Here is a 25331-nt window from a genome sequence, read left to right as displayed (position 1 = left end):
CTTGCCTGTATTTTTAGAATCCCTTGTACTAGTTTTCCTGTCCTTCTGCCCATAAAGCTAGACTACTTTAAAATTATGAGTGTTACTGTATAGGCTTGGGAAGAGAAGAAATTAATATTATGTCAAGTGTCACAAACTTGTGCTGTTACACACAGTCTTTCATATTTTTTCTTGGCATATAAGCAGAAATTTAGTATTGCAGAAACATGCTACATGGTGGGATTTTTTTGTTTATGCAAGATTCTGTGTGGAGGGTAATTGACCTTGAAACAGGATTTCTGAGATTAGCTGGAGAGTTCAAGTAGCATCCCTATGGGTGCCCCACTTCAGGTGCATTTTCACCCCATGTGCCTTTGCTTGGAGATTTTTGGCAGTAGGGCTCATTCAGCCAGCGCATGCACCCTACACATCCTCTCTCTGCAACAGAGCTATGTAGGTCTGCATGGTTGAACCGCACTTAGTCCCTTCTCAACCAGCTTCGCCTGAGATGGCGTGCTAGTTACTCAAAAATATTTAGTCTTTTCTTTCCTTTTCTTTTCCTTTCTTTCTTTCTTCGTTTATTGTATTCATTTTGTTTTTGAGTGGTTGGTTTCAATCTCTTTCTCCCTTATGGGAGTTGGAATTTTCTCCTCAGTTTTGGGGTATGCCAGACTCCCTTTAAACAGGTTTCAAACAGTGCCTCTCTTGCCAGGAAGCTGTCGCAGTCAGTGACAGGCATTAACAGTCTTGGGAATTGCTTATCCCAAAGGGCAGGACTAGGAAGAACCATGAGATAAGACAGACTCTAAGTGATGGAGCATTCTTTCCATCTGACCTGAGATCCAGGCCAGGACACCCAGCTAAGTCGTCTTTTTTTCAAGACTAAAAATGCCCAGTTTTTTAACCTTTTAATCTTTTCAGGGTTTGTAAACCTTTTATCATTATTTTGCTGTCCTCTCGACACACACGCCAATTTGTGCACATCTTCCCTAAAGTTGGCATCCGGAATTGGACACAGTATTCCAGCTGAGACATCACCAATGCCAAACGGGGGGGTCTCCTGGAACATACATACACCACATCTTCCACCAGGAAGTGGGTTTGATACCAGTGCTGAGAACCTCTCGAGGATCCTGTCTCTTCCACTCCACCTGCCCACTGGCAACATTAACTAACTTTGTAATTAAAACACCTCGGAATACTTGACATTTTGTCCCCTTTTCCTCTACTTGCAATAGAGCTAGACAAAGTTTTGTGACTGGGAAGTTGTGGGAAGCTTCTTTTGCTGATTTTCCCCCTCCCTACCCCCTTTTTAATACCACCCCTAAGCAGGATATAATTCTTCTAGATAGGTATGTAAAGTAGTAAAATAAAAAGTGTATATATTGTGATAAATCGTATGGGATCATATAACTGAAGAGTATATTTAGGTTACAGTTAAGACTTTGTGTATTGCCTTGAGTGCTTCCTAATGTGAGTGCAAAGTTTCTGAAATTATTAAATATCCCTGCCTAACATTTTTTTAAAAAAGACTCTAAATTGCCAATAGTAATGCATGTACAAACTTTTAAAATTTGAAATATTTTGAAGATGTAATGAAGAAATTGGGAGTGGAAGTTAGGTAATGGAAAATGTATTAAAAATTGCAGCTTCTTAAAATAAAACTAGATTTATTAGTGACCGTATTGGAAGAAAAGCCAGCAATGACTTAGGATGCATTGAAGCTTGTAATGAGCAGTGAGCAAGAAGTATATCTCTGTTAAAACAATGAATATGTTCTCTGCCTTACCTTTCTGATTTAAAGTTCTTTTCTCCTGTCCTGCTTCATGATTTAGAAGGAAATAAAATAGAATGAGCAAACTGATTTAAGCAACATTCAGAAATAATATAATCTATCAGGGTCTCATGGCATTTATAGCAAGACTTGCCACTAACCATCGAATTTGAATAAATTTCTTGGGCATGAGGAATTCTTCAAATAAAAAAGGCTCCACGTTTTCACTGTTTGTCATTTCTGTACCCATTTTTCCTTTATCCCATTTCTTGATTCCATTTATTATCTACTTCATTGACTTTTCATAGCATCATGTTATATTTGTTTTGCTTGCTCTGTCTGAGATGACAAACAATATGAGCTTGGGATATTACAGAAGATGTAAAGAAAAATCTGTGTACATAATCATGTAAGTCTCCTAAATTTAATTTGACTAAATATATCTTTTTACAATTTTGTAAAACATGGCTTGTTCCTCAGAGTCGTGCTCCAATCTCTGCAAAACTTGTGGCCAACATGCTGTCGGTTGCTGGGGCTGACCACATCATCACCATGGATTTGCATGCTTCTCAGATACAGGTAATTACAAGTGCTTGTTGACTGTAGCTAAGAGTTTCGCTATTGAGTTAATGTGATAGGTTAACTTGTTGCCAGACCCCATTTGTTGCTATGCTTTTCTCACAGTTGTGAGAGAGAGGCTACTGTTCAAAAGCATAATTTTGATGCTCCAGGGAGAAAGGAAACTGTCCCAAAGATTATTGAAATATACCTATTTTAACACACAAATTAAGAAAAAGAAACCTTGCTGCTGGATAGAGAGCAGGCCTGACCTAGGTAGCTCCCTTTATTGCTTATGGGTGGGATTTTATAGGTTGCTCTGTGTTGACCTAATTATGCCATTGAAGTCAGTGGGAGTTTTACAGCTGACTTTAGTGAGAGCAGAATTACGTCAGTGTAGAATGCTGTTTTGAAAATCCTACATGTTTAAGATGACCAAATGATTTTTTTTTCTAATGCTTTTATTCTAAACAAAGGGTAATAGAAAGCTAGTATATGTTAAGAATTGTTTTTCTGTTTGTACTCCAGGGTTTTTTTGATATTCCAGTGGATAACCTCTATGCAGAACCTGCAGTGTTGCAATGGATTAAAGAGAATATTTTGGAATGGAGAAACTGTATCATAGTTTCACCTGATGCAGGTGGAGCAAAAAGGTAGTGTGCAAAGGACAAATTGTCCATCTAGTTCAATTATTAATGTACAGTGTGCTTCACAGAAGGGAATGCTTTGCTCATACTTCTTGTTTGATTTGTTTATCGCTGAAAATGGTATGAGGCATAGGCTGTACGTGCTGTTGGCTCTAGTTCCATTGTAATGAAACAATAGTCCTTCCATTATAGTTCATGCTTGGTTACATCTAGGAATTTTCTGTACTAGAAAGAAAATATTTTCTCTCCGTCCCTGAATATGGCCTCATTAACTGAGTCCCTGTACAGGAAGAAAGAGGTTTTTCCTTCTGTTTGCTGCTTTAACTCAGTTGCTGTACCTCTTCCTGCTTCTCTCTGGAGCTACATAAATTTCCCTTCTCTATTCAAGCATGTGGCCTACCTTTAATATACCTGCTGGAATTTAGGTAAGAGTGTACTTGAGTCATGTTTCTTTTATTTCAAGTGTTGCATTCCTGCCTTAAAATCTACTGACGCAAGTTTAGTTATATGTAATCAGAAAAATAATCTGGCGGAAATATTGAACAATCTTGGGGCGAGGGGAGGGTGGAAATGTGGCGGTATTAGATTAATGGAATTTTACTTGAACCATAGCATCCATTACTACTCCTTCAGCAGATCATCTTTTTGTTTAGATCTGGTCAAGTATGAATTGATGTCAGAATTCAGAAGCATGCTATCTATGAGGTGACCAAATACTCCACAGAGGTGGAACAACATAGGTTGTTGATCATCCTGCTGATAAGAAATCCTTACCCATCATTACCAGTGAAGGACTGCCAAAAAGTGGATCTGACTAAAGCCTCATGTTTGTTATGAGTTTAGATGATTAACATCCAAAAAAGAGAAGGGAAGGAGCTCATTTAGCTATTTAATGTACATAACCTATTTTGAAGAATGCAGTTACAGATTTGAAGAGACTGTAAAAAGAATTTTAAAAAAATCAGATAATCTAGTAAATTAGGCAGATGTCCTTTTTCAGTCCAATCTGATGCATTTGTTCTCCTTCCCTCCCCAAAATAATTCAGTCTTGTGGGTAGAATTCACTGATTTGGCTGAGAAAAGCTGTCCGACAAACTTCTTTATATATTTTATCAAATAAATTGGTTACAAGGGCTTTTTTACAAGAACCATATGCTAAATACAGTGATGCCTAAAACAAATACATCCTTCCAAGAGGCAGTGTCAGGTTATTACAATATGAAGTGGAAAAAATCTTCTTTAAGATGTAAAGATGTTGGAGACATTTATGCATGTTACCCGGCTAATTACTATATTCTGTGTGAAAGAGGGTTACCTATCCAACCTGTACAGTGGATTTCTAAAAATAATTAGCAGTAACACAAATTGCGGAAAGAACAGAATCTTGGTATGTTTTTTTATAAATGAATGATCTTGACCTAGATCTGGAAATACTAAAGGAATAAGAACTTACATACAGTAGAATTTCATCTATCAGACCCTCTCTTAAGCTCTCTGCATTTGCCAAACAACCAGGATTCCAGAGCCAGAAGTGGGCTATCTCTCCTGTGGCTGCTAGATGGCGCTGCAGCATCACATTTTCCCATTCTCTGGCTTATGCGGAGTTTTGATTATGCGACCTGACCCTGCGGATAAATGGGGTTCTGCTGTTAGATATCTGTATTAGAGACAAGGTGGGTGAGGAAATCTTTTTTTATTGAACCATCTGCTGTTGGTGAGATCTGAAGAAGCTTGTCTCTCTCTCCAACAGAAGTTGGTTCAATAACATATATTACCTAACCCAGCTTGTCTCCCTAATATCCAGGGACCAACCCAGCTACAACACTGCTTACATATAATTGCTTACACTGCTTATATATCATTGCCACGGTTTGGAATATCTGAATTCTGTCACTTCCTCTTACAACCCTATCCCTATCCCCTTGTGGTCAAAAAGATGTAATTTGAGTTTATATTTAAAAGATCACACCCTCTGGAAACAAAACTCTAATATTGGTTCAGCTGTGGTTTTGGGTGGTATAAGAATAGTCCCTACTTCAGAAAGATTGAGATTGCCTGCTATACCCTGGCAGGCTTTATTAATCCATGAGAGAGAGACTGTTTTTTTTGTTTTGTTTTTTGGGTTTTTTTATGATTAATTGAATATGATCTGGGAAATACTTGAAATAGTAATTTTCTTTTAAAAGTACAGTTTATTTTTTTATGCTGTTAATAAGAAAAGGTACCATAATCTGTTTTTAAAAAACAATTTTGTCAAAAGTTTGTGTTGTAGTGGCTAGAATTTAGTATTTTAGTAGAGATCAGTATGTCCACAATAGTTCACTCTTAGCATCCTCTGAAATCTTCAGTAATTAAAAATAATGTCCTGAATTACTAGCCAAGTGCTGAACATTAGAAAAAAGACATGGAAAATGAAATTAGTTACATCCTCTTTTACTCCAGTTTACAAGTGGCTATAAATTAGGTTTTTTAAATTATGGAACTGTACTATCCATTACAGTTGAAATGCAATTTTTAAATGCAAAGATCTTTTATATATTAAGGCTTTTCTTATGTTATCAGTACAATACCATTTTATAAATAAGTAAATTCAAAACTGAGGCTCATCTTTTTTTAACTCATCTAGTGGTGCTTAAATATTGCAACAATCTACTAGAAGCTTATGAATAATTGGTAGGTATTTTGTGTATGCATAGCACATAACAACAAGATACTAACAAACCTAAACTTTGACTTGCCTGATGTGCAATATTTGTTTTCAAGGTTAAATATTTTAGTTACTTTTGAAATCTCCTTTTCTTGACTTCAGCAATCTACATAAACAACTTAATTTAGCATTTAATATTAAACTGGTTTTTAGCTAATGAGATGGTTTTCCTAACTACATGTAGCCTTTCTAGTTTCATCACTGGGAGGTGATGAATACTCTTCTCCATTCATATAAAAGCACTAGTGAATTATTAATTCTTCTGTGTTGTACCAAATATGGCTAAATATTCCTGTTCACATCAAATATATTTGATTAGTGACCTTTTGTAAGGAAGAAGTTCAGTGCTTGAAAACCAAAGTCAACCAGAAAAAAACCCATATATTTGGGAGAATTATTTTTGGGTGTCTTATGCTGTTGGGGCTGTAAGCTGCATTGCTTAACAGGAAAGCATCACTGTTGCTCCCCACATCAATATTTTGTGATATTTGCAAATGTGGTGGTGGTGTAACCTTTTCTTAAAATATAAAGACAGCAGACGAATGCAATTTTTCTCCCTTTTGTTTCTGAAAAATGTATTTTAAAAACATGTTTTTTAAATCTTTCTTACAACTTAGGGTTACTTCAATCGCAGATAGATTGAATGTTGAATTTGCTCTGATCCACAAGGAAAGAAAGAAAGCTAATGAAGTGGACAGAATGGTCTTGGTTGGTGATGTGAAAGATAGGATAGCTATTCTTGTCGATGACATGGCTGACACATGTGGCACAATATGTCATGCAGCAGACAAGTAAGTATTGTTCCATATTGGCCCAGTACCCCACTGTACAGTCACAACTCTGTTGTAAGTTGGCCAAATTCCTTGGTCCCCCATGCTTCCATTTCAACTGGGTCTGGATAGTGTCTAGTTGGTTTTTTCCCTCCCCTAAGTCTATAGGGCACACTCCTACCTCAGACCTCATGTCTGACTTCTTCCTTGGGTCATGGAGTACCATTTCCCTAGACCTAGAAATCTGTCTGAGACCTCCCAAGTTCCCCAGTTGCTTACACATGCTTCCTTAGAGTGCCACCTAGGCTGTGGTTTGAATGTCTAATTTGATCCCTTCAGGACAATATAGCAGGAAAGCAAGGAACACCAGCTTAGCAAAAGAATTTCTTAACAGTGACTTTACATTTAAAGCACTTGAGAGTTACAGATCTTTGAAAATAGTCCCATGGGGGTAGGCGAGTAAATGAGGGACTTAGTGGCCCTAGATTGCTCTGTCTTGTCCTTTAGTTTTCTTCAGTGAGATGTCAAACACTCCCTAAGCAGGGCAGCTGTCTGAAATACAGTAAAATAGACTATTCGTGGGCACGTTGAGATTTGTGCAGGAGTAGTGCCCAATACTTCCATGCATAGCACAAGTCAGTGGAACTATTCATATGCATAAAGTTACTCGTGCTTAAATGTTTGCAGGATTGGGGCCTCAGACTGTAAATTCAGCAGGACCAGGCAGCTTTTTTCTATGTGCTTGTAGGACACCCAGCAAAACAGACCCCTTATTGGGGTCTTTGCTGTTACTATAATACAAATAATAAATGCTAAGGTTGTCTGAAAAATATTTAGGAAAAAGAATTCTCAAAGAACTATAGGAAAAGTAACTTAGTTTTCTTTCGGCTATTAGAAACCCTGCTTCATCTAATGCAACAAAATTCTGAGAGAGGATCTCTGCTCTAGTTTCAAGTTACAGCTCGAAGAGATGCTCTTCTTTTATACACATCATTGTTTTTAGACTGAATAGATCAGATGGAGCTTTTAGAGCTTAGACCTTTTTTCATAATAGTCTTTTGAAAAGTCTCTTGTAAATTTGGAAGAAGTGATGTGCAAAATGATTCTTTTCAATATGGCATGTAATGCAAAGGATTATTCTTCTGCATCTTCTAGCTCACTTTGGATACTTGGTGATACAGATTGCTAAAAACAAAGCTATTTAACTTTAATTTCCACCCCTTATGAAAGAAATCAGTATTGACTGAACAAATGGCTCTTATCCTTATGAAGCAGATGGAAAGGGCTTTGTCTGGATGAGCAAGGTTTTCAGCTAGTTTTGTTTTTTTAATTTTTGTTTTACTCTCAGTATATTTAAATGGTCAGAACTGTAGTGTCTATCTGACCTTCTCTATAAAAGGAGTGTAATGAATCAAGTTTGTACTCCATAAGGAGCAATTGGGAGAGGCCAGGCCAATGGGCTGCACCACCATATTAATTAATTGACTGACTGAAGCAAGTTTATATCTCTTAGTCTCAGATTTGCTATTTGTCTCTTAACAGTGTAGTTGTCTCTAGCAGTATAGAGGAGTTGGTAGAGCCCTCTCTTCTTTCCTATTTCCCCACACACACACTCTCTCTCTCACACCATCCCTCTCTCCCTCCCTCCCCCCCCACTGGTCAAACTTACAAATATACCATCTGCAATTCCAAAACTTGAATCAGGTAGGTAAATGATTTTGTCTGATCCAGTTCTTCTTTGAGTAGCATCCTTACAGGCGTTCCACTCTAGGAACGCTAGTGCCCCCTGCGCCTTTGATCAGAGACTTCTAGCAGTGTCCATTTGACCTGTGCATGCTGTTAGTCAGTCTCGTGCCCTCTGGAACTCAGACGAACCACCTCCGTTCCTTCTCAACTGCTTTGGCCTGAGGTGGAGCTCTGGCAGTTGTCCCATAGATTTCTTCAACTTTATCCTCTTTTTTCTTATTAACAGTATGAGTTTCATTAGTTAGTAAGTAGTAATAGTATAGCTGCTTATTTTTTTTAATTAAATTTTTCTCTTGTATTGCATTTAGATAGATTTAAGTTAGTTTAAGTGGGTTTTGAAGGATTTAAACCTACCAGAGTGGTGGGTTAATTCTGCTTTACTGGGAGATTAAATGTTTGGCTAGCTTCAAATGTTGTCTGTCGTGTTGGGAGGCGATCCAATCAGCGATGGGCACTGCCACTGCATCTGTTGCGTTGGGGAATTGCATGTTGCTCAGGAGTGCATGTTTTGTCTGGCACTAAAATCAAGACCCATAAAAAACCAAGAAAGTTTAGTCTGGTCTGGATGGAGAGCTCTCTGTGCCTGGCTTCTGACCCAGTCCAAGGGACCCTGTCCCAGTACGCTGGTCACTGAGCAACTCTGTTGCTTTGTAATAGGAGCCCACACCACCAGGGCACCTAAGAGGAAGACACAGGACTCCTCTCAAAGGAACATGCCCCAACACACTAGACAGAGAATCTACCTCTAAAAAAGCTGAGGATGTCAGTATCTTTAGCTATTTTGGTGCTATTGGCTCTCCAAGTCCCCATGAGGCTGCTGGTTCCTCATTTACCCACGGCACAGCTAGCCCGAAAGATGGCAAAGCTTTGGACCTGGAGAGATCATTGGTATCATTAACATATCAAAGTTGCAAGAAGAGCTCTTCCTCTGCTTCCTTGGTACTGAAAAAGCCCCTTTGGGCTCACACTGTGCTTCATTCAGAGCGCTTGAGACCTACGGTATTGTCAATGACTGTACTTCCCTCCGAGCACCCGAGACTATGGTACTGTCAGCACTCTTGGCCATGTTCCAATTGTTGTAGGCTTGGTACTGATAACACTCATAGTACTATAGGAGTTGTATTTTCCCCAGGACCAGGCTGTATCTGAGATGCCCAATTCTCCACCACTCAGTTTCAACGTGCTGTCAATACAGAGGACATTGATCACCTGAAGTTCACCCAATATTGACTGTTTCAACTCAGATCTCTCCTGGTGCATCACCATTCCATAGTGAGCTCGAGGAAAAGGATTCTGATGAATACCTTGCCTCCATGTCTCAAGTGTCAGTTCAGGGTTACCCCCCACATCACTCCTTTAGAGGACCCTTTCCAGAAGCCTCTGGTGAAACTGCAACTATTTGTGGCCCATGATTACCACCAATGCCTTGCTGGTATGAGCACCCTTGGATGCCTCCTCCTATGCCTTATGTGCCTCCTTCTTGACCATATTGGGACCATGTTGAGTGACCTATCAACAATTTTCCAGAGCATTGAACACCACCTGCCAAAGAGGGGAGCAACCTGCATCACTTGTTCCCTCCAACAGCCCTGACCCTCAAGAAGAATCCTCTGAGGAGTAGGAAGCTAGAGTCAATTAAAATGTCTCTCCTACGGCCAACATCTCCTCTTTGTTTGTGGATGAAGCTGTCATGTCTCTTCCTCCATCCTGAGTGATTGATTTTAAGCACTTCCAGGATCTGGTCAAGAGAGTTGCAGACTTCTTGCAGATCCCTTTCAAGGAGGTGAAAGAGCTTCATCATAAGCTGCTTGATAGTCTCCGTTCTCAAGTGGTGATGAAGACGACCAGGAAGACGGTGCCTTTTCACACTATTCTTCCCCCATCAGATTGAAGTCTGCATTGGGACACACAAAACCAAACATCAATACGGCAGAGAGATGTAAAAATGGTTCAGCCAACTGTGGACGTGTCCACCAGTGCCGTTCCCAATGTGGTGGCCACAATGGAACCCCTGGGCAGTGTATAGGAGTCAATTCACTCGTCTCACAACACCACGCCATGGAGAGTTAAGATCAACGCCGTTGTCACCCATGCCTGAAATTTCTGAAACCCATGAAGAGACAACAGAGGATATGGAAGAAGGTCGGGAGCAAGACGCACACAGTTCTTCAGCGCCTGATGAGGCCATAATGCCGCAGCCTCCCACCACAGCAGATGACTTTAAACAATTCCAAGAGCTCTTCAAGAGGGTAGCTAATAGTCAAGAAATTCCCCTCAAGAAAGTATCGGAAAATCAGTATAAATTACTTCAGATGCTCCAGATGTCCTCCACTACCAAAACTGAGTTACCAATAAATGATGCACTCATGGAGCCAGTGGAAGTCGTGTGGCAGGCTCCAGCCACCGCCCCACCAATGTGCAAAAGAGCCACTTCTAGAGCTGATTGTTTTAAGAATGCTTGATAGAGATTCCGTGTTTGTCCCTGTCTGTCTCCTGGACACTACAAATAAGTGATGGCCGCATAAACACTACCTTATACCGAAAACCCACTGACAACTATACGGACGTACATGCCTCCAGCTTCCACCCAGGACACATCACACAATCCATACAGCCACGCCCTAAGATACAACCACATTTGCTCCAATCACTTAGGCAGAGACTAACACTTACAGGATCTCTATAAAGCGTTCTTAAAACTACAATACCCACCTAGGGAAGTGAAGAAACAGATTGATAGAGCCAGATGGGTACCAGAAGTCACCTACTACAGGACAGACTCAACAAGGAAAACAACAGAACGCCACTGGCAATCACCTACAGCCCCCAGCTAAAACCTCTCCAACACATCATCAAGGATCTACAACCTATCCTTGAAGATGATCCCTCACTCTCTCAAACCTTGTGAGGCAGGCCAGTCCTTGCTTACAGACAGCCCCCTAACCTGAAGCAAATACTCACCAGCAACTGCACACCATACAACAGAAACACTAACCCAGGAACGTATCCTTGCAGCAAGCCTTGTTGCCAGTTCTGTCCTCATCTACTCAAGTGACACCATCATAGGTCCTAAGCACATCAGCCACACCATCAGGAGCTTGTTCACCTGCACATCTACTAATGTGATATATGCCATCATGTGCCAGCAATGCCCCTCTGTCATGTACATTGGCCAAACTGGACTGTCTCTATACAAAAGAATAAATGGACACAAATCAGACATCAAGAATGGTAACATCCAAAAACCAGCAGGAGAGCACTTCAATCTCCCTGGACACTCAGTAACAAACTTGAAAGTTGCCATATTTCAACAAAAAAATTTCAAAAACGAACTTCGGCATGGAACTGCAGAGCTAGAACTCTTATGCAAACTTGACACTATCAGAGTGAGTCCGAATAGAGACTGGGAGTGGCTAGCCCACTACAAAAAATGTTCCCTCTTTTGGCATTCACACCTTCTCATAAACTGTTGTGAATGGGACTCATCCACCCTGATTGAATTAATCTCATTAACACTTGCCCTCCTCACTGTGATGTAACTCCCCCATCCTTGCATGTGTGTGTATATATACCTACCTAACTTAAGCTTCCACTTCATGCATCTGATGAAGTGGGTTTCTGCCCATGAAAGTTTATGCCCAAATAAATTTGTTAGTCTTCAAGGTGCCACAGAACTCTCGTTGTTTTGCTGAAAACAGACTAACACGGCTACCCCTCTGGAATTTGTTCAGAATGAGAACACTGGCCTATTGAGGACCCATAAGTCTAAGTCCTTCCAACTTTTTCCTAAGGATTGGGCCTTCCTTGGACTAGCGGTCCTGTCCATTCGCTGGATCAGAACAAAACCCTAAGTCATTTAACCCCCATATTATTTATCCCAAGGCACTTTTTTGGTCTGCTGGTATCCAGAATCAGTTAAAACATTTGAAGTGACCATTAATAGGTAATCAGCCAGACAATGGATCTCTTCTCCAATGTCAAGCTTCAAAGGATTGATGACTGAAGGATTATATTAGCATACCTTCTCTTCCTAAAGAAGTTACTTAAAAATTACATTTTTAATACAATGGACCCCAAAGGTATTAAACTCAGTAAGTTTGATCCAGGATATTGCATATCTGTCATGCATATAAGCTGCCAGATGCTCAAAACTGCACTAAATTATTTTACAAGGGTTATTACCTTTTTGTAATTTATTAAAGAAATCCCTCTGTAAACTGGATCTTAAACAAAGAGATTATCTGGTTTTGCTATTTCCTAAGTAACACTAGAATTATATGCTTAAACATACATTGCAATCTTTTCTGTTTCCCCATGTTTTTTAGGTTGGTGTCTGCTGGAGCCACTAAAGTTTATGCTATTCTTACTCATGGAATCTTCTCTGGCCCTGCTATTTCTCGGATCAACAATGCTGCATTTGAGGCTGTTGTAGTAACTAACACAATCCCACAGGATGAGAAAATCAAACAGTGTCCCAAGATTCAGGTATTGTGGTGTTTTTGTTTTGTGTAGCTTTTCATCTGCTTAATGATGCAAATCTTGATTTCAGTTCTTGATGCTAGGATCCTATGCCACTGACATAAAAGATACTATTAATAAATTCATTGGACAGTTGTCTTATTTGCAGAACTTACTCTTGAATGATATTGAAGAATTTGACTGTCCCTTTAAAATACCAGTGTGAAATCTTGTTAGTTTGAAAAGGACTTACTGCAGCTGCTGCATCTTAATATCTCTGCCAATGGGGTAACTGATGTGTCAAATTAAGTAGTCCTTTGGCAAAAAAAAAAAAAAGTAAATGTACATCTTGTGATATTTTCATGTGAGAAATTAATATAATCATGCTGTTGAAGCTTTTGATTTGTTCCTTGAATTGGGTGAGGTTGTAGTTTAAAAATAACTTTTTTTTATGAGATACCAGATAGCAGAAGTTACATTTTACCAAAAATGTTTGAATACATCTCGGGACAACCTCACAAAAAGTCTCGTGTTCCCTATAAGAGTTTTTTGTGGGCACTGGTGGAAACAAAATTTTATTGCGTTTCTTTTAAGATACATCAATTTGAGAGCACCAAAAGACACACAGTTCTGATATAATACTGTAGTAAATTGAATAAACTAAAGTCAGTTTGTATTAACAGAAACAAAACTAGCTATAAAGATTTGTAGTTCTGTTAAATTTAAACTTCAGGAGACATTGCCATCTAGTGGCTAGAACTGTCAGTAAACTTAGATTGTATTTCTTGCACTATTCAATTTGCTATGTGGTCTTGGATTTATCACTTATCTACTTACTGCTCAGTTTATCCAGCTTTAAAGTAGATCTAGTAAGCAGTCCTCACAAGTGAGGTGTAATTAGTTAATGTTTGTAAAGCACTTTAAGTGCCTTAGAATAAAGATGTTGTGAATTCTAACGGCCACTAGTATTAGTGGTATAGTAAATTGTATTTTCTTGATTGCTTTTAGGTTATTGACATTTCCATGATTTTGGCTGAGGCAATCCGAAGAACACACAACGGTGAATCTGTGTCCTACCTGTTCAGCCATGTTCCACTATAACAACAAGAGATTAGTGTCTTCCTACTGGTTGTGACCACCAGCTCGGTCATTGTTTTTAAATAATGCGACTCAACAATGAGATAATGACTGTCTCTGTAAAAAGCTTCAGATCTTGCATACTTAAAGATTTTGTTTCATTTTCTAATTAACCTTTGTTCATTGTAAATGGGCAATAAAACTCCATCTCGCAAAATCTCTTATGAATTCACTTGAGGATTTTGACGGGGAAGCTTTGATACTTACCTGTAGGAATAAATCACAGGTAACTTTTGTTTCTGTATTTGCCTACAGCAAGAGGGTCAATACCATTTCAAAACTTTTTATATGTGAGGCTACACAAGGTAGTCCGGTTTTAAAATATTTCATATTAGTTTATATTTAATAAAAAGTTGGATGGGCAATGAGCGTTCTCCCGCTGTGTAATATTGAACCTTGTCGAAGGCTGTTAACTAAATATTGGAAAAGGGGATCAAATGTGTATTCTCTTAACTGTTAAATATTTTACTTCAGTTGGCAGAAGTTCTGTGGCAGCTTGATCCCCACCTACTTCATATACTTCATGATTAAAAGTGTCTGGGCAAGTTCACTTTTTGTGGGATCAATATAGCTGTAGATTAGAGGTTAGTTTGCTCGTGCTTTCTTCCTACTAAATTGCTGCTTCAAATGTCTAATTTCTAAAGCTGGGACCACAGCCACTACTTCTCTGCCTAGGGTTTTTCTGCCTTCAAGATGTCATGCTTAATTTAGAACTAAATGTGTCCATCATAGATGGCTTGTCTATTCACTGAACTTTCAAGTAACTTACTAAAGTTTTTTAACTTTATTTACATCTTCAGTTTTAACCACAAATCTATCACTTTGTAGGTCTTTTTTCAACAAAATTTGAGATTCCTATAACAAAATTAAAGTGAACTATTGACACATTCATAGTAGTCAGTGTGTAACATTTTGGAGCATAAGAAATTCCAAAAGTGTGTGTGTAAAATGGGTTGTCTTTTTCCCGCTGGAAAGTGCATAGCACTATGTCAATCTGTTCTGTTCTATGTTGCTCAGCTGCAGTTTTCAGTTTTCCAGTTCTTAGTTCAGTGTTTGACGTATTGTCAGCCAGACATGTTACGTTAACACATCTGTTAACTTGTAAATTCTGATGATCACTAGCATTAATGGTATAGTAAAATATTTCTTAAAGCTTTCCCATCTCCGTACATACAATGGAGCTGTTACGTGAGATCTTCTTTATTATTGTGCAGCTAGCTGAGTGGTCTAGTTGGCTCAACAGTCACAGGTACGCTGTAACTAGGGAATGAAAATCATTGTGAAAATAACAGTTGGCAATTGAAATGTTGAGACCCTTAAGTACTGATTTGTAAAGTCCTCTCATTTTAGGAGTTTAACAAAATGAAAATCCTTACTATTGTAGATTACAACTCCAAGTTCTGAAGGGACTTGAAAACATGGAATGCACTCAGCCACAGCACACTGAAGGTGTTGTGGCTTCAGTTGAGTTAAGGTAACTTTCATGCACCTAGATCATGGCAGAATATCCAGTTTTCCACCTGATGACGTAGTTCATTACAATTTCATTTTCCATATCTTAGCAATGAATGTCTTTATTTGGAGGGATCACCAAAAAAACCTGATTTCTGCTAATCTTGCTGTATTTTGGTGATATAGCTTTAAATATGTAGATTTTTCTGTTAGACTTTGGGATGCCTAAAATGCATTCCAGTGTCTACCTACTATAATTCTAAGACTGCTTTGGTTTGGTATGCCAGCTCTCACGTATCTTTTCAGGATTTAAAAAAAAAAAATCAATTTGCACTGCTTTTATCAGTAAGAAAAAGAATGGTGGTGGAAAGTATACCTCTGTCAATCCAAAGAAAATGAAAATCAGGTATCTGTCTACTGAGAGCTTCTAACCCTGGTTTAATTTTCAAATCTTCTAATGTGACAAGATAAATCTATGTTGCCTACCTGCTCCAAAAATTGTTTTCTATAGAATCATTTAACCTCTTGTAGTCTTAAAGCTAGACATCTCTAAAATATCATTTTGAAGTTGTCTACCCCAAAACTATGGCCGTTTAGCCATGATCAGACCAAAGCGTGGCCAACTGAAACCTTATTTCTAACTTACCTCTTCTTTTGTTAGTTATCAGTTGTCTTGCTTTGCAGATCAGGGCTCTGTTACAAACAAAATGTTGAATTATTTTGCCACTACTATGCTCAAGTATTAAATAAATCTTAAAGCTGCTTGTGCCTACAGACTGTTTTTTTTGTTTTGTTTTGTTTTTGTTTTTTAATTCTTTTGTTGCATAGGCCACTTTTTACAAGGATTGAGTTGGTGGGGGGGGGGGGGGGTGGCGGAAGGGTGGGAAATATAGGCAGTGTACAGTACTCTTCCAAATCATGCCCCAGCATCCTGGACACCAAAACAAGCTGGGACTCCGTTTGTGCAGATCCTCATAATAGGATCATCCTTCTCCCTCTTCAAATTCTCTGACAAGCACTGAAATAGTTCACAGTAATGTTTAAATTATCATTATTGGGCATCAGAATAACCTTAGATGCATAGGAGCAGTTCTGACTTCTCAGGTTATGTATTTTAAAGTTATTCAGCAAAAATGGGGCATTCATTTTTTGCATTGAGGTTAGCTGGGGGAGGGGAGAATAGTAGTTTTTGCTAACTGTTTCCTCATTGCTTTTGAATGGCTTTAGTGACCTTGAGACTTGGGAATGACTTGAAATAATGTAGGAGGATGGTCATGAGGGTCAGAATAGGTGAGGTACCTTTTGATGGCCCTGTGAATATCCATCTAGTTTTGCTAAAGTTATAAGCCATAGAAAGTGGCTTTACTATGTGTTCAGTAGATTTTTGTTATCTTGCTCCAGAATCTTCTGAGCACTTCATCTGAATTGTGCCCTGAAGACACAGTCCTATCATTTTGAGATAGCCATATAGAGCAAATGAAGCCCTCCTTCCATCAAAATAGTGTTTGGCCTAAAGAAAGAAATACTGGGTTACAAGCAAGGAAATCCAGAGTTCAGTTCTGGCTGCTTCTGATTGCTATTAATTTCATGGATTTCACAAATCTTATTAGCAAGTAATTCTAACATCACCAAAAAAGGCAAGGAAGTATCAGCCTATCATTTTTTTAGTAGGAATAACTCAATATAGTAAGTGTACAAGAAATGTTTCTGGCAGAGCTGAGAATACAGCCAGGTCTCATCTAGCAAATCCAAACCCCAACCACTTGGCCACACTGCCTAGCTGGAAACCCTGGCATGTCCCCTACCAAATCTATGTACTTAAGTAAACTAGCTTTAAAACTTTAAAACTCAGCTTCCTCCTGCATCGCTAACCTCTGTGTTCCCCAGCTCTAGTGGGTCACTCACAGAGTACAGCAGTCTTCTACTGTTGCAAGCTAATGTAATTACACCACTAGCTGTGGTAGAGGTCGATGGTGCAGTTTTGAGGTCCTGGTTTCAAACCCTACTGATGACGATTGTGAGGTAGTGTTACAGTTGTACATGACAGAACTTCTTGTATTTCTTAAAACAAACAACCCTCTGCTAGAAAATACCATACAAAAAACCTGTTTAAAGGGTTTTATTTAAAATTAGACAAGCACTCAAATTTGGAAATACCAAAATTAAGGTTTCTGTGGAACGTTAATTTGTTTTGTGTATGCTTTATGCCAATGTCTTGAATTACATGATCATGTACTATTTTTTTCCAAAGAGCCCCTGACTTTTAGTTCTTAGGTTACAGACATGAAAAAATGTATTTCTGCTTTCCTGTAGTAAAGATTCTTTGGTTTTTTTCATACTGTGACCATGTACATGGATTTACAATAAAATAACAATCACCTAAGCCAATACCACAAACAAAATAATAGTCATAGATGACAAGGACATCAGGGACCATTGTGATCAGCTAGTGTGATCTGTATAAAACAAGCCGTAGAACTTCTCCAAAATAATTCCCAGATCATATAATTTAGAAAAACACCTAATTTTGATTTAAAAATGGTCAGTGGTGTACAACTCATCCCTCGGGCATGGAAAATGTATAAAGACGCAAGCCTTGGAGAGTCTTTGGAGAAGGTGAACAAACTAGCTCTTCTGGAGCAAGCAAATTCCAGAATTGAGGGCCCTTTTCTGAAAAAGGCCTGCCTCTAGACAGACCAATCTAGAAACTGCCAGCTTGAGTGCCTCAATTGTCTGGGTAACGCACAAGTAGTCTTTAAGACCGGACCCAAATAATAAAAGGCTTTATAGAGCAAAATGAACTCTGAATTATGTCTAGAAACCAGTGCTGCTGCTGTTTAAGGCCATACTTAATATCGTCACCTTAAGAAATACTAAGTAAAAAAGATGCACTCCCTAATGTTTGAGTAGTCTTCAAGTGTTGGTCAAGCACAGCTATAGTCTCCTGCGGATTGGATTTTTGCAGTGGCATGCATTACAGGAGGCGGAGAATGGAGCATTCTTGGTAAGCAGGGGCCAAGGGCCATGTTCTGCAATTTTTTCCTTCTTGGCTCAACAGCTCAATTGTGATAACATTTTAAAACCTGTTTCAAGGGTCACCTGTTTCCCCAGGCTTTTCCCAGGAGAGGACATGGTGGTTGAGAGAAAGGTAATTGAGGCAGGCTTGGAAAGATGTAGGAATTTCTGATTAATCTATTTGATTTATGGACCTGATATGGTACCCTTATATAAAAACAATCTCAATAAAATATGACATATGCTTAGAGCCTGGGATAGATGCTATACATAAAACGTAGCAGGGTCCCCAACTGAAGTAAGACTGCAGAGGAGAATTTTCGCTACTACAGCTTTCTAGAGCTAGGATTCCTAGATACCAATTTACAGTAATAGCGATGGGAAGGCCTCTTCAGATCCATAAGTAATGCTCCTTTGCTATTCCCTCAGCTTTCCTTCATCTCCAGACACCAGTAATACCTGTCCTACCCATGTTGCATTTAAATAGCCCTCATTCAAACCCCAGTCAAGTCTAGACAATAGGAAAGCCAATTCTCCACACCCCGTAGCTACCATTGTCTAAATCTGTATTTTGATAGTGCTGCTGTGTTTTAATGAGCCAGTGTTTCTGTAGGTCACTTTTTAATACAGTGTCATCTTGCAATGCAAACAGATTTTTTGGGTGTGTACTAAGAGAAATTTGTGTTTTAGGAAACAGGAATCAATTATATATCCCAAAACCAAGTGGGTTAAGTTCTTATTGAGGGCCACGGCAAACAGCTACATTTGGACAGTGAATCCTTTTTATTTATAGTGTAATATTATTTATTTCCAGTTTGCAGAAGCAAGCACTGAACTAATTATGTAGCTCAGTTTAAGTGTTTCTACCTGGCTAGAGGAGAGTCGTGTGGTAGTGGGGAGACTTCCGTAGTCTGATCTGGCCTATTGTGTTTCCTCTTTTGTGTATTGCCTTTGGTATTTTTAGTTCCTACCACCATGATTTCTGTAACTGTTATCAGTCAGGATCCTACATTTCCACAGGTTTCTGTCATGACCATTTGTTGTTTTTTCTTAATTTTCCTATCCATTTCTTTTTGGGGTTCACATTGTGCATCTGCTTATTTCAGTGTAAAGCTTTATTGTATATTCCTCCAAAAATGAGTGAGATTTTTTTCTGAGAATATGGTGACTACCTGTTAAATCACCTGGTAAGTACCATATTTAAAATTCACGAATGAAATTTAAATCTAACTGAAGATCAATTATGTACTTGAGGAACTGTGGAGATCAATTTAAAGCCCATTACTATTTTTAAAATGACATTCCGTCCTGTGCAAAGGGGGAGAAATGAATGCCCAAATAATTTCTCAGTTTCCCATGGTCTCCCAGGTTCCACAGAGGTTCATGCCCCAAAGCAGCAGAAACCAGATATGCAAGGTCAGGGAGGAACACATCATCTTTACCCCACAGATGCAGGTGGCTGTCTGGATGGGCACTCCTGAAGCAACTTCTGGTTGCCCATATCTACCAGCTGCTCTCTGTGACTCTAGTCACAGCATGTGTCACAGCAGTTAATGCTGCACAAGCCATTTAGGCCTCCTGTGGATTGGTCAACAGTTTGTTTCTTTGTGACAATATGTTTTCCATGCCTCCTTCCCTGGTTGTGTCCACTTCCTCAGAGGACTAGTGCTATGGATTCTTTGTCAACACAGAGCAGTCAGAGCCTTAGGGCAGAGGTTCTCAAACATCTTTTTGCCCAGGACCTCCTTTGAAAATATTTCAGGCTGTAATGACCCTCCCCTTCTCCCCCCCCCCCCCCCCAAAAAAAAAAAAATGAGCCCTCACATGCCATGCCACCCTTACTTCTGTGCTGCTGCTGTGGGTGGCGCTGCCTTCAGAGCACCCAGCCAGCAGCCGCTGCTTTTCAGCCACCCAGCTCTGAAGGGCTCTGGCTGTCAGCCATGCACAGCTTGCGACGCCCCCAAAAATAACCTCATGACCCCTTGAGGGAGCCTGACTCCCAGTTTGAGAACCCCTGCCTTAGGGTTTATGCCATTTCTCCACATGACAAAGTTTGTGGAATTGAATTTGTCTACCTCAGACGGCTGAAAGGTTGTGGTGCCCTTGTGTGATTGAAGCTGTGATTCCCAGAAGTGCTACTGGTCTTATTTTCAGAGGTTCTGAGCACCCTCAGTTCCCATTCAATGTCATGATTCCATGCCCCTGAGAATAATACCATAGGTCTGAAGTTTCAGACTACTGAACTATCTTGTGCTCTCTCTCTATGCTGTGTGATGTTTGAAGGTGGGGAGGGGGGGAGGTGGGACTTTTTGTTTCACTAATGTGTCTTTCCATTAATGGCAGTTTCAGTTTACAGTGAATTGAAACTTTAATGCCACATTCAATTTAGAAAAAAATTAGAGAGAGAAAATCAGCGTAACTATGGTTTCTAAAAGGAAACTGTTTATACAATAGTTAAAACTACTACTGCATTGGTGGCTATGTACTAAAGGGGAGATTTTCAAACGTAGCATCTTTAAAAGTCCGTGAAAGCTGGGTGCTTAGCCAACATTTATGCCTTTGAAAACCTCCTGTAAATCAATAGTTAAATGGCACAAAGGACTGTAACTTTTTTTTTTAAACAAGCATGTAACTCTTCTGAGGTGTTTAGCACTGTGATGCTGACAGACCAGGTGCCAGCTGTTGCCAAGGTTTTAGATCTCAGCTGAGTGCTGACAAATTCATTGCTGGAAACCAGTCTGGTTCACCTGTGTGATAATATGGTTAAGATCGGTATTGGGCTTTTAACAGTGTGTTTAAACTTTATGAGATGCTTGTAAGCTGCTGCATGCATGAATCTCACAATTGTTTGTTACATACTGTAAGGTAATATTTAAATTTTTGTTTTGTAACTGTAAAAATGTTTGCTCTGAAACTTTGAACCTTGTCAGAAGGGATCATCTCCTGCCCACCAAGAAGGCCTGTCAAAACTAAATGGGCCATTGTGGGACAGCACAATACAAAAACTTTAATTGCCACTTAGCCGCTTCATGGGTGTATGTGCAAAAGGGCTGGTTCTATCCGCTTGAATTCTGGAGGAAGGAAATAAAAATAGCTGACAAGAAACATTTTCACTTCTTTTTGTTTGGATTCTCACAGGGCTGGAGCTACAAAAAAGAAGCAGAGATCCCCTGGGTCAACATGTGTTAACCCTAAAAGACATTCAGAGCTGACAGATTACTACAACTGTCACCTTTTGAAACCATAGACTGTAACTCAGGGGTTCTCAAACTTATTTTTTCCAGGACCCCCTTTGAAAATATTTCAGGCTGTGATCACTCCCCTCTCCTCCTCCCCCCCCCCCCCCCCCAAAAAAAAAAAAAAAAAAAAGTGTGTTCCCATTTTACCATGCTACCCTTACTTCGGTGCTGCTGCTGGGGGTGGCGCTGCCTTCAGAACACCCAGCCAGCAGTTGTTGCTCTCTGGCCACCCAGCTCTGAAGGGCTTTGGCTGTCAGCCATGCATGAGGCTGACAGTTACAGCCATGGCATTTGCAGGGACTGACTGCTCACGACCCCTCCTCCCAAAATAACCTCGTGACCCCGACTCCCAGTTTGAGAACCCCTGCTCTAACTCATTTGTGTATATGTGCTTGCCTGCTTTAACCATGTAATAACTCTCTCATTGCTCTCCTTAGTTACTAAATCTTTAGATAGTTCACTATAGGATTGGCTACAAGTGTTGTCTGTGGGGTGAGACCTAAGGTACAAATTGACCTGGGGTGAATGGCTGGTCCTTTGGGAGTGGGAGTAACCTGAATGTTTTGTGATCTTTGGTGTATAGCAACCATCTATCACTAAATCCACCTTGCCTGGCTGGCAAGATAGATTTGAATGCCCAAGGGAGCTATCTGTGATTCCACAGTAATACTGGTATAGTACTTCAGGAGTTCACACTTGTTACTGGCTTGATGAAATCTAATTATAGAACTGTGGCATACCAGGGTGCAATCCAGACCTGGGTGGGGCTGTGTCACCCTTGCCCTGCAACTTGGGGTGCCTTGCAAGGGCTTACTGTTGTAGTTCCCAACCTGGACCACTCACTAACAGCTTGTCAGCATTCAGGTCACTCCCAGATGTTTTTGGGTAACTGCACCCTACCAGTCACATCTTGGCTCTCACCAGCCTTGGGTATATTGATGGGTGATCCTAACACACTCCCATTCCTGGATTTGCCCCAGAAATGTGTGTCTTGTACTGCCCAGCCCTTTCCTGGAAAGTCCAAATATATTAAGTCCATTATTTCTTTAAGGGAATAATATACACATAGCATGCTCCCCTAAATGGAGTTACGCAGACACTTCAGTTTAAACTGGCTGGATTAGATAAAACAAGTTTATTAATTACAAAGAGAGATTTTAAGTGAGTACAAGCCATGAGGCATGAGAGATGGAAATGATTACAAGAAAAATAAAGATAAAATGTTTTATAGTGCCGAACTGAACAAACTATATTAGATTTAAAGCAAAATTTCTTACACATGCTTCCAACAGCATTACTGACCAAACTCCTCAGGTCAGGACCCCCTTCCCCCAGAGTCTAATGGCTGTTTCCTTTATCTTCTCAAGTGCAGAGAATGAGATGGGCCAGAGGGGAAAGAGGAGTGTCTTGGGGTTTTTGCTGTTCCTTTATATAGTTTCAGTCCCTCTTTGAAAAGCATTTCCATCTGAGAATGAAGAGACGGGGACCACTTGCTGTTTCTTTGCTAAGATGAAGATCTTTGTCCCTGTCCCCATTTCTTGCCACAGAATGGCAACTTGACAGGTGATGGCCTGTCAGCTTTGTTGACACGTGGCTGGGGCGTCAGGTTGCCCTATGTCTTTGAGAAACTGGCTTAGCCACTCCCTAGACTTATCTGGGAAACACACTTCAGTCATGCTTTCAGCTTATGTTCATAACTTTATACATAATGTTGCTACATGCGTTTTACCAGATATGACTAATCAGCAAGTAATGAGTTCAAATCAGGCCTCAGAAGGCACATTTTGTACAAAGATTATTACAATCATGTGTAGGGTGTGAATTCAGGGATGAAATCTGTCACAAGAACATATAACCAGTTTGGGGTCTCTGCTCTGCTCCTTCGTGTAATAAGAAGTGAAAGCTTACAGCCTACAACCTAGCAGAACAGGCTAAGGCATAAGGCCTAAGTGGAAAAAGCCAAGTTAACAGAAATCAGGCTGTGAACTTATGATCTGACTGGAACTGGCATGGAGAAAATGCTGATATTGCAAACACATATATTTTCAAAATATTACTGTCATATTATTATAAATTAAATAGTAAGTGTAGCTGGTACCAAGACATCCTAACACCAAAGAATACAAGGGCAACCTGACCCTTTGAAATGACACTTTGTGGGATAGAAATGTCTGATAAGGTGATAAATAGAGTTGTTTTGCCTGAAACATCCAATTTACAGTGAAGGATGGTATTAAACTACGTCAAGAGGGTGGCAACTACCTACGTCAAAGGGGGCAGAACAAAATTGTTTGTAGTAGTGTATAAAAGAAGGTGTCAGAGGGAACAACTTTGTCCGGCCTAGGGGATAACGGAAAGTCCTGCTGTTGGACCGAGTCCATTGTAACGACGCACTCATGTGAAGTAAACCCGTAGATACTTTGTGGGTCACTTCTCGTGCCTCAAGTGCAATAAAACCTGGCCCGGGTGCCTTCGTTGCTCAGCCAATCCGTGGGCGTGTTGATTCATTCAATCATAAGCACTGTCTCCACTATCTGCAGAGCTAAAATAGCAACTACACAGGGACTCAAACACACAACCTATGCTGACAAGCACTAACAGCACTTGGCAGTCTGCTCTGTGGTTGGCACTCACAGACATGAGCCTCTCCAGCCGGTATGCATGCACCTTGCAGGTTTAAGACCTACGGGCTTGACCAAAGGCTTATAAAAGTCAATGGACAGTGTCCCATTAAACTCCAGATGGTGTTGGGCCATTCCCTTAATGAACATTCATTTTGTAATACTAAATGCATCAAACTGATTACTTCCATAGCACTAAAGGCATGCAATGTACTTTACAGATGAATTAGAGACATATGCAGGCCCTCATGCCTGATAGTCTGTTAAGCATTCTAACTGGACTGCCTATGTAAATTAAGTAGAACCACTTATAAAGTATGTTTCCTTCTATAAAACTGTGTTTATAAGGCCATGTCTACATGAGCACGTGTATCGGCATAACTGTTACTGTTCAGGGGTGTGAAAAAACACACCCCTGAGCTGCATACGTTTTGCCGGCATAAGCACCTGTGTGCACAGCACTATGTCAGCAGGAGATACTCGCCCACCAACATAGCTACCACCACTCATTTAGCTGGTTTTATTATGTCAGTGGGAGAGCTGTCTCCCATTGGCATACTGTGGCCATATGAGTACTGGTATACAGCTGTGCCACTGTAACCTTGTAAGCGGAGACATGGCCTAAGTCTCACAGAACTAAGCAGCGTTTTAGCAAAGCTGCTGCATTATTTATAATACCTGGAAGTGGAAGGCTAAATGCACCTTCTGTGAAAAGAAATGTCTAGCTGCCTGACTATAGCAGCAAAACCAAATTTTATTGTTATTAATACCATTTTTTTAGGAATTAAGTACTGAATGTAGGCAACTATAGGCCCGATTAAGGTCATTTAATGCTCAGAACAAGATACCATTACTCCTCTTCCTATCTTGGTAGGGGGCAATAAGCACTACAGACTAAGAATGAGCCAGTAATTAGGGTGCTAGCCTGGGACTTGGAAGACCAGGGTTTTAATTCCCTGCTCTGCCACAGACTGTGTGACCTTGGGCAAGTCACTTAGACCCAGAACCTCAAAAGTATCTAAGTCCTTAGTTTCCTCCCTTAGATGATCTGGGCCTTAGTCTCTCTATGCCTCAATTCCCTACATACAAAACAGTGTGAGTTTAAATGCATTAAAAGCGTGTGAAGCAGTCAGATACTATGGTAAGGGTATGGTATTATATAAGTACCTTAGATTGATCTATGTTCAATGTTTGCACCTGTGTAACTATATTAGCTACTACAGTGTTC

At 39.9% G+C, this 25331-nt stretch overlaps 1 protein-coding gene across 2 annotated transcripts in view; it reads left to right on the top strand.

The window, feature by feature from the left end:
* PRPS2 (phosphoribosyl pyrophosphate synthetase 2) overlaps positions 1-15992 on the top strand; it is a 31661-nt gene extending 15669 nt beyond the window's left edge. For both annotated transcript variants that reach the window (XM_067566135.1, XM_067566136.1), the window contains exons 3-7: positions 2234-2332; positions 2840-2964; positions 6283-6456; positions 12507-12666; positions 13648-15992. In XM_067566135.1, the coding sequence (XP_067422236.1) occupies positions 2234-2332; positions 2840-2964; positions 6283-6456; positions 12507-12666; positions 13648-13740 (651 nt within the window). In that variant the 3' untranslated portion in view covers positions 13741-15992. The remainder of the gene's footprint in view (positions 1-2233; positions 2333-2839; positions 2965-6282; positions 6457-12506; positions 12667-13647) is intronic.
* Positions 15993-25331: the final 9339 nt, after the last annotated feature.

Source organism: Emydura macquarii, unplaced genomic scaffold (assembly GCF_026122565.2).
Source record: "Emydura macquarii macquarii isolate MOO-44397 ecotype Brisbane River unplaced genomic scaffold, CSIRO-AGI_Emac_v2 contig_2734, whole genome shotgun sequence".
Classification (NCBI taxonomy): Eukaryota; Metazoa; Chordata; order Testudines; family Chelidae; genus Emydura; species Emydura macquarii.
The sequence above is the reverse complement of the archived record's forward strand: the minus strand, read 5'-3'. Positions and strand labels throughout refer to the sequence as shown.